We start from the raw sequence: 10,335 nt of genomic DNA, 5'->3' as shown, positions 1-10,335 counted from the left end.
TCGTTTTAATAAAATTTGTAAAATTTTCAATCAAAAAATAAACTAGTAGCTCGCCATTGTTGATGTCAATAATTACACAATGCTCATGGTGCTGAAACCCATAAAATCAGTCGCACCCAAGCGCCAGCAGAGGGCGAAAAAACTCCCAAAAATACAAGTAACAAGTGGACATGACACTGTGCTGTCATTTTAATCTGTTTGAGTGGGGCATGTGAGTTAATTACATCAAATATTTAACGTCATAAATTTTAAAAAATTAATTACTGCCCGTTAGCGCGATAATTTGGACATCCCTGGTAAAAATGTGATACTATCATGTCATTATCATGTAACAACGTGATAACTATAATGTAAAAACGTGATACTATCATGTCATTATCATGTAACGTGATAACAAATCATGTAAAAACATTACACTGTATTTGTGTGTGTGTGTGTGTGTGGTGGTGGTGGAGCAGCCGTAGAATCCGTAGAATATAAAAAATAAAAACTTCTCATATTATGTTCCTGATGCAGAAACTCAATAAAGATCACTGCAGCCAAAACCACACATGGGTATTTATTGACAATATCAATTAACAAAAATGACTTCGCTAGACATAAAAAAAAAAAAATTAAAATTAAATTTAAAAAAAAGGCCTCTTTATTTAGAAATTAAAAACAGTAATTTGGGTGGGGGGTTTTTTGTCTGTTTTTTTTAAGTTGGTTGTCAACTTCATCTTCGTTCTTTTTTATCATGGAAAACACGCTGCTCGAACATCTCAATCTTCTGCAAAAACATGTATAAGATCAATCACACTTTCACCTAGTATGTTATCATTGCATATAATTGTGATCTTTTTCTTACTGTGGCATTGGGCAGGCATGTCCCAAAAGCCTCAAGCACTATGTCCAGCTCTTTCACTGACTTTGCATAGTCATCAAAAGACAGTTTGTCATCACTGTCGTGGTCCTATAAACAGGAATAGCATTGTTTTCACGATTAACAATCCAGGGTTTTGCCCTGCATCTCAAAATCGCAGAACTGTTTCAAATGACTCGTATGCAAAACTGATTCCTCAGGATTGCGATACATGGGTCAGGAAAGCATTCTACGATATGCTACAATAAACGGAAAAACAAACTGTTTTCATCCCTCTGCTGTGAATCGGAATGAGTTTATCACCAGTTGACGTCCTAATCCATTTCCACTAAAAGGATGGCAGCTAATGAATGAAGTATAGAGCCGTCAGTGACAGCCAATGTCAGGCATTAGGTTCATTTTTGGCCATTTCATGTCATTTCCTGTTGATTTTCGGCTATTTTCTTTTCCCTTTGAAGCATATACAGGTCACTTCCAGCTGATTTTAGGGTATTTACTTATAGACTTCGTAATATATTGACGGGTCACTTTCCCCAGCCCCTGCGCCACGCCTTCAGGTAGGGGGCCTGCCCACACCCAGCATCAGTTAAGGCTGAGTTATGCTTCGCCGTCGGTCGTAGTTACGCTCTAACACATGCAGCGATCCAAAGCCGGATTTAGGTTGAAAGTGTACAAAAGCTGTGCCGCATACAAACAGGAAGGATTGTCTCAGGAGTGATTTGTTGAAGGATTCAAGGTAATTATTATATTTTTCGTACCATGCATGCATTTTGAAAATTTGTGAAAAAAATCAATGGGAGAAATTAGCCGCTACAATATTGGCGTCATAATTAGCAATATTTGCATGAAATAAATGTTAACTGCTCGTTATTTTTGTTTTTGTTTTTTGCTTTTAACCAAGATTCGAGACTGTTTTATGTTCATATCTATATAGAATTCAGGGATTTAAGCATTTATTCACAAGAACTTTCAATGTAAAAAGCTCCCTGTAAAGGGAGATGGTCCACAATTTCATTCTACAACTGTATAATGACAATAAAGGGCTATTCTATTCAATAATAAGTTGTAATTGTATATTGAGTTTATTAATAATCTATTTATATATTATTTAATTCTGCATGTTTTCCTCAAGTATTAAGTTTTCTGATGTGAAAATTGAGTTATTTTTATAGCTGTTAAAACCTTGCAGTAAATTTAAAAAAAAACAGCAAAAGTTGCTATTTTGGTCAAAAACATATCTGATATGTTAAATATTGCTCTTGATCTGTTAATATAGTTAATTATCTCTGCATTTGGTGATTTTTGTGCATCTAGTATAAAGTTTTAGAATATTATAGCCATTTTAAGTTTTGTTATACTTATATAAAAAATAATTCATCGATATTTTATGAGGGAACGACCTTGAATTGTTGTTATGCTGCTGCTCAGGGAGACTCATATATGCCTAAGGGAGGTGCCTGTTTTGGTTTTAGGTCAGTAGCATCTTTGGTTTTGGAAATATTTGAATTTTAAGTTTTTTTAAAAAATAGGCCGCCAATGAATCGGCCCATGCCCCATGTCCAGTCAATAAATCATGAAGTCTATGATTTACGGGTCACTTCCCGTTGATTTTGGGTTACTGAAAAGGAAGTGACTCAAGAATGTCCTCAAATGAATGGGAAGTGACTAAATCAATAGGAAATTAACTGTATATGCCCTAAAATGAACAGAAAGTGACCTGTAAATGCCCACAAGACGGGTGAATGCTCTGGTTTCAGTGCCATTGACAGCTTGAGTTAACTTCCTGTTAATTTTGAGTTAGCCAAAAGGAAGTGACTCAAGAATGTCCTCAAATGAATAGGAAGTGAAAAGAAACACCACATATTTTACCACCACTGAACACGCTGGAGTTAACTTTCGTAGCTGGTGGGAAACATTCATGAGTGTTTAGTAACCTTTAATTTTGTACAAATGTGAAATCATAATGGAGGTATTGCCTCCTCGGCTGCCACCCTCCGCAAACATGTTTTACATGTCGATTGGCCCTCCTCTTCTAAGCTGCAGCCGTTTATAACTTTTCTGTAACCTAAGTAATCCCATATTGGCTATTTCTTTTTCTGCGATGGGGGGGAAAAGTTCAGGAGTTTCACCTCCTCCAGCCATCTTGTATCACAGCTGACTCGTGCACATTGAGTCACAACCGGTGGGGGAGGGTTGAGCCTTGCAGTTGCAAGGTTTTTTAGGACATAAAAATCGCTAATACCGTAGGGACAGTATGACGGAAATTTTTTGCGGTTTTGAAACTGATGTTTTCAGACCACGGTATACCTTGAAACCGGTAATCGGCACATGTCTAACCACGTCATATCACCTTTTGAATATATTGTCAAACCCCTACTAATTACTCGGTCCGAGGAAGGATGGGGAAAAGTGGATATTATCTTGCGCCATGTGACTGAACTGTCGGGGCTTGTGATTGAACTGTCGAGGCAGACCGCGACTAATGGCAATGACTTAAGGGACCTGAGATTTCGCCTATGCCATGAGGAGCGCGAATTTGACTGAAGACCAACAGTATGTGGGCATATTAAATTACTTATTCGTCTTAATTTGATTATAATCTTCCTTTCCTTTCCCGAACACCCTTATCTTCTCCCCATCCCTTCTCCTGGGAAGAGCCGCGCAGATGTTCCTATCTTTTGTCCCTGATCTCTTCCCAAGGCCGGTCGCAGGGCTCCGCAACGCTTAAGCTAGGTTCATACTACAGGTCGTCATGCACGAATCCAATTTTTTCGTGTTTTTCTGACTCGAGTCAGGCATAACTTGACAATTTGAACGGGACAAGTCGCAGAGAGGTGGACCATTTCAAATCCGATCTGAGTCACTTTCGTATGTGGTTCAAATCCGATCTGGGCCATATTTTTTCAGAACGTGACTGGCGGTCTGAACTGTCAAGACTCCCAAATCGGAATTCATGCAGCAATTACGTCTGCAAAGAGCAAAAGGCACGGAGGGCGGCAGCCATGTAGGCATTGGCGCCTAGCTTGAACTCAGCTTTTAAGCATAGCCGTACAATTTTCGATTTTCATTCTGTGCGCCGAATTAGCAATATTTCGTTATTGCACACATGGCCGAGTCAGGGCAAACTGACGCACCCACGTCATTTCACGCACACACGTCAACGCTCGTGTATGCGTGTATGCGTTCTATCAGTCCATATAAACTTTGAATACAAGACTAAACGGGGATTATTAATGTCTGTTATTTGTGTCCTATTTTAGGAAATCAAAATATGATCCCACTGGAATGACATACAGCTAGCATGTGTAATTTGTTTTGATGCTTCTGCGCATACGGGTCTCTTTGCTGAGCGCATCTCGGACTGCGAATTAGTGCACATGCGTAATACTTGAACAGTCTCAATGGACAAAGGCAGTCTGAACGGGCATGCCAAAAAAACAGATATGGCAAAAAATCGGATTTGTGCATTGAGACCTGTAGTATGAACCGAGCCTTATTTTTTCTACAGGCACGTACAACTACTGATACACTTGCTCACTCACACACAAGCCCCCCCTTCCAATCCGCCCCCGCCTTTTCTTGCTATCACCCCCCCCCCTCCAGCCAAGGCTGGTAGTTTTCCTTTTTTTTGGACAGAAAATCCCTGCACATGACCTATGTGTCATGTCATACCCCTGCTATGTTGTATGATATATGTGTGTGTACTTGTAACTTGCTCTGTAATTTCTGAAAAAGAGAGAAGTGGCGGCACGGAACAAAGTCTGCAGCGGCCCGATGCTCATTCATCGAACGGAATTTCCCTGCATCTGTTGTCATCTTGTGAGAGCTGGTGTCAATAACAAATAAAATCTCCGAATCTGAATCTACTAAACAGTCATTTGGAAATGAGGCCATTTCCTTAGGAATATGAGCATTGTCCCTGATGAGTGTGGGTGAGCTACAAAGGGGCAATTGCCCCAAAACTTATGGCTCAAAGCCTTCTTGCAAAATAGGAAGGAAGAGGGAGGGAAGTGCTTGGCATTTTCCTCTCCTACTCCGCAAATTAGCACCTCGTTGTCATGACAAAAATGTGACCAGTGATTAGTGTCAAATGACTCATCTCTGGATTGAAGAGGTACAGTATATGAGTCAAATGAAACAGGGCTGGGATTGCTAGAGGCACTAGCCAGACATCTCACCATCCTCTTGAGCGTGATCTCCACCAGGTCTTTGATACCGTCATAAGGATCCTCCTCACCATGCAGCCTTAGGCAGTTCCTCACCATGAGTAGCATCTCCTCCCTTGAGATGTAGTCATCTCCGCTAAGGTCGTATACATGGAAGCAGTCTGGGAGGAGAGAAGGCGGTTTAGCGTGGAAAGCTGAAAATCACTCTGCGATTTGATCCCTCCTACATTTGATTCTTTCATCCAAGGTGCCACGAAGGAACACGCACAGGCCCTCCACCCACTCTTTAGCGCTGACGAAGCCATCGTTGTCCTTGTCGAACGTCTTGAAAACTGTCAATCGGATCACATGTCACGCTCCGATCCAACCAAAGATATTCTCCGTCTGTCAAAGGCGATACCTCTTTCCATGATGGTGTTGTTGGTGAGCCCGAATTCATTTGTCAATATGCTTCGGAACTTCCTCTCGTTCAAGGTGCTCTTACCGGTGCCCGTCGTCTGTCCGATTATAGAGAAAAATTCCCGAAGAAGGCACTCAACTTCCGTCTGACTGACTGAAAAGGAAAAAGGTTATTAAGGAAAACTAACGAAATGACGAAAACTACAATTGAAAAAAACATTTTGCGTTAATGCATAAATAAAAACAATAATATCATAACAATTCTAAGTATATTGTGTGTTCCAAAAACTATAACGTACTGAAACTAAAGACAACAATCCCAATATTTTATCCCAAGACAAAAATGGCCATTCAAAATGGCTGGATACACTGGAATGACAATGAGTATAGATTTTTTTATATCTAAAATTCATTATTTTTCTCGATATTGGTTCATTTTTCAATATATGAATTCATTTTTATTTCAAATTTTATTCTTATTGTTGCAACAATTTCACTGCTAACCTAGGACCTCATTGCACTATTTCTCTTGTTGCACATACACTCACCGGCCACTTTATTAGGTACACCATGCTAATAACGGGTTGGACCCCCTTTTGCCTTCAGAACTGCCTCAGTTCATCGTGGCATAGATTCAACAAGGTGCTGGAAGCATTCCTCAGAGAGTTTGGTCCATATTGACATGATGGCATCACACAGTTGGTGCAGATTCATCGGCTGCACATCCATGATGCGAATCTCCCGTTCTACCACATCCCAAAGATGCTCTATTGGATTGAGATCTGGTGACTGTGGAGGCCATTTGAGTACAGTGAACTCATTGTCATGTTCAAGAAACCAGTCTGAGATGATTCCAGCTTTATGACATGGCGCATTATTCTGCTGAAAGTAGCCATCAGAAGTTGGGTACATTGTGGTCATAAAGGGATGGACATGGTCAGCAACAATACTCAGGTAGGCTGTGGCGTTCCAACGATGCTCACTTGGTACCAAGGAGCCCAAAGAGTGCCAAGAAAATATTCCCCACACCATTACACCACCACCAGCAGCCTGAACCGTTTATACAAGGCAGGATGGATCCATGCTTTCATGTTGTTGATGCCAAATTCTGACCCTACCATCCGAATGTCGCAGCAGAAATCGAGACTCATCGGACAAGGCAACGTTTTTACAATTTTCTATTGTCCAATTTCGATGAGCTTGTGCAAATTGTAGCCTCAGTTTCCTGTTCTTAGCTGAAAGGAGTGGCACCCGGCGTGGTCTTCTGCTGCTGTAGCCCATCTGCCTCAAAGTTCGACGTACTGTGCGTTCAGAGATGTTCTTCTGCCTACCTTGGTTATTTGAGTCACTGTTGCCTTTCTATCAGCTCGAACCAGTCTGGCCATTGTCCTCTGACCTCTGGCATCAACAAGGCATTTCCGCCCACAGAACTGCCGCTCACTGGATATTTTTTCTTTTTCGGACCATTCTCTGTAAACCCTAGGGATGGTTGTGCGTGAAAATCCCAGTAGATCAGCAGTTTCTGAAATACTCAGACCAGCCCTTCTGGCACCAACAACCATGCCACGTTCAAAGTCACTCAAATCACCTTTCTTCCCCATACTGATGCTCGGTTTGAACTGCAGGAGATTGTCTTGAATCATAAATAAAATGTATTATCATTATTATTATGTCTACATGCCTATATGCACTGAGTTGCCACCATGTGATTGGCTGATTAGAAATGAAGTGTTAACGAGCAGTTGGACAGGTGTACCTAATAAAGTGGCCGGTGAGAGTATGTATGTGTGCACATATATATATATATATATATATATATATATATATATATATATATATATATATATATATATATATATATATGTATACATATATACAGTGCCTTGCAAAAGTATTCGGCCCCCTTGAATCTTGCAACCTTTTGCCACATTTCAGGCTTCAAAAATAAAGATATGAAATTTAATTTTTTTTTCAAGAATCAACAACAAGTTGGACACAATCGTGAAGTGGAACAAGATTTATTGGATAATTTACACTTTTTTAACAAATAAAAAACTGAAAAGTGGGGCGTGCAATATTATTCGGTCCCTTTACTTTCAGTGCAGCAAACTCACTCCAGAAGTTCAGTGAGGATCTCTGAATGATCCAATGTTGTCCTAAATGACCGATGATGATAAATAGAATCCACCTATGTGTAATCAAGTCTCCGTATAAATGCACCTGCTCTGTGAGTCTCAGGGTTCTGTTTAAAGTGCAGAGAGCATTATGAAAACCAAGGAACACACCAGGCAGGTCCTAAATACTGTTGTGAAGAAGTTTAAAGCCGGATTTGGATACAAAAAGATTTCCCAAGCTTTAAACATCTCAAGGAGCACTGTGCAAGCCATCATATTGAAATGGAAGGCGCATCAGACCACTGCAAATCTACCAAGACCCGGCCGTCCTTCCAAACTTTCTTCTCAAACAAGGAGAAAACTGATCAGAGATGCAGCCAAGAGGCCCATGATCACTCTGGATGAACTGCAGAGATCTACAGCTGAGGTGGGAGAGTCTGTCCATAGGACAACAATCAGTCGTACACTGCACAAATCTGGCCTTTATGGAAGAGTGGCAAGAAGAAAGCCATTTCTCAAAGATATCCATAAAAAGTCTCGTTTAAAGTTTGCCACAAGCCACCTGGGAGACACACCAAACATGTGGAAGAAGGTGCTCTGGTCAGATGAAACCAAAATTGAACTTTTAGGCCACAATGCAAAACGATATGTTTGGCGTAAAAGCAACACAGCTCATCACCCTGAACACACCATCCCCACTGTCAAACATGGTGGTGGCAGCATCACTGTTTGGGCCTGCTTTTCTTCAGCAGGGACAGGGAAGATGGTTAGAATTGACGGGAAGATGGATGCAGCCAAATACAGGAACATTCTGGAAGAAAACCTGTTGGTATCTGCACAAGACCTGAGACTGGGACGGAGATTTATCTTCCAACAGGACAATGATCCAAAACATAAAGCCAAATCTACAATGGAATGGTTAAAAAATAAACGTATCCAGGTGTTAGAATGGCCAAGTCAAAGTCCAGACCTGAATCCAATCGAGAATCTGTGGAAAGAGCTGAAGACTGCTGTTCACAAACACTCTCCATCCAACCTCAATGAGCTCGAGCTGTTTTGCAAGGAAGAATGGGCAAGAATGTCAGTCTCTCGATGTGCAAAACTGATAGAAACATACCCCAAGCGACTTGCAGCTGTAATTGGCGCAAAAGGTGGTGCCACAAAGCATTAACGCAAGGGGGCCGAATAATATTGCACGCCCCACTTTTCAGTTTTTTATTTGTTAAAAAAGTTTAAATTATCCAATAAATTTTGTTCCACTTCACGATTGTGTCCCACTTGTTGTTGATTCTTGACAAAAAATTAAAATTTTATATCTTTATGTTTGAAGCCTGAAATGTGGCGAAAGGTTGCAAGGTTCAAGGGGGCCGAATACTTTTGCAAGGCACTGTATATATACACAGTATATATATATATATATATATATATATATATATATATATATATATATATATATATATATATATATATATATATATATATATATATATATATATATATATATGTATATATATATTGTATAGATATGTATATTGTATACTATAAATGTATGGTCAAATTAAATAAAATTTGATGTATAAAAACTAGATAAATGTTAGGTTCAATAATATTTATATAATATACGGTACATATATAATAATAATATATAGAAAAAATACATATATCATTTATATCATAATTATTATATTTGCAGTGCATAAAAAAACATTTATGAATTTTTAAAAAAAAAAATTTATGTTTTTGTCTAGTTTTTATTATACTTTGATGGGAAAAGGGGAAAAACAGGTCTTATTTGTATCTCTTCTCAATGCTATTAAATCTGAATAAATACATTGAACACACAATTTTTTTTTGGTTTTGTTTTGTTTTTTGTAGCTCTGCCACTACTTTGCGGATTTTCAATTTTCGCAGGGGTGGGCGGTCCCCATTAACTATGAAAAACAAGAATCCACTGTGTATACACACACACACCTATAAACACATATATATAAAGCAAGTATGTAATATGTTATACATCGTACTGTGTTTTTAATTAATTTTAGGATTTTTAGATTTACAGTCACTTCTTATTAATTTTGGAGCATTTTCAGGTCACTTTCTTGTTAACTTATTGGCTGCCATTGACAGCGCAAGCTGTCCAATCCACTTTGAATGGCAGCAGACGATGGAGAATTTTTGCAGGTCCGGTACATATTAGTTATTTCATACTTATTTTCAATGAAACACACTTAGCAAAATTTCATCACAACCTTTTACCATACGTAAAATCAATTAAGGGGCCTGTACCCTTGAATTTACAATAGACTGTAAATGATAATACACACACACACAAGAATAAGTTGAATGAATACTTGGCCTTTGACTTTAGTGATTTATACTGGCACCCAATAAAAAAAAAATGACCCGAGCCTATTATCCTGTGGTGCATTTCTAACTACCAGCACCCCTGTTACGACGACAGGAAAATTATGCGTGGCACTGCTACTCACAGTGGTCCACTTGTTTCGAGATGATCTTGGCAAGATTTTGAATAAGCCTCTTGGACATTTTTGTCCCAAAGTTTGACCTCAAAAGAGACGACCTGGAGTCGGACTTTGACTTGGAGTCACCTTAGAAAGCACCTAGCAGACATACAACACAAATGAACACAACTTCACAAAGAACTTTTATTGGTTTTAGATGGATTTTCTTGGTTCACCTGGCTGGGCAACGTCATCGCTTACTAACTTACTACCATGTTAGCATATTTATCCAATTGGCAACCAGAGGCTTCGTTGCCGGGGTGACAAGGGGG

At 39.4% G+C, this 10,335-nt stretch overlaps 1 protein-coding gene across 1 annotated transcript; it reads right to left on the bottom strand.

The window, feature by feature from the left end:
- Positions 1-715: 715 nt before the first annotated feature.
- LOC130910987 (calaxin-like) lies at positions 716-10,088 on the bottom strand. Its single transcript, XM_057828679.1, has 6 exons — positions 10,031-10,088; positions 5,429-5,581; positions 5,256-5,360; positions 5,041-5,189; positions 848-952; positions 716-769 (listed from the first exon to the last, which is right to left on the bottom strand). The coding sequence occupies exons 1-6, from the start codon at positions 10,086-10,088 to the stop codon at positions 716-718; spliced, it is 624 nt and encodes a 207-aa protein (XP_057684662.1).
- Positions 10,089-10,335: the final 247 nt, after the last annotated feature.

The sequence above is a fragment of the Corythoichthys intestinalis genome, chromosome 22, assembly GCF_030265065.1.
Source record: "Corythoichthys intestinalis isolate RoL2023-P3 chromosome 22, ASM3026506v1, whole genome shotgun sequence".
NCBI classification, from domain to species: domain Eukaryota; kingdom Metazoa; phylum Chordata; class Actinopteri; order Syngnathiformes; family Syngnathidae; genus Corythoichthys; species Corythoichthys intestinalis.
Note: the sequence above shows the minus strand (reverse complement) of the source record. Positions and strands in the feature narration are given on the sequence as shown.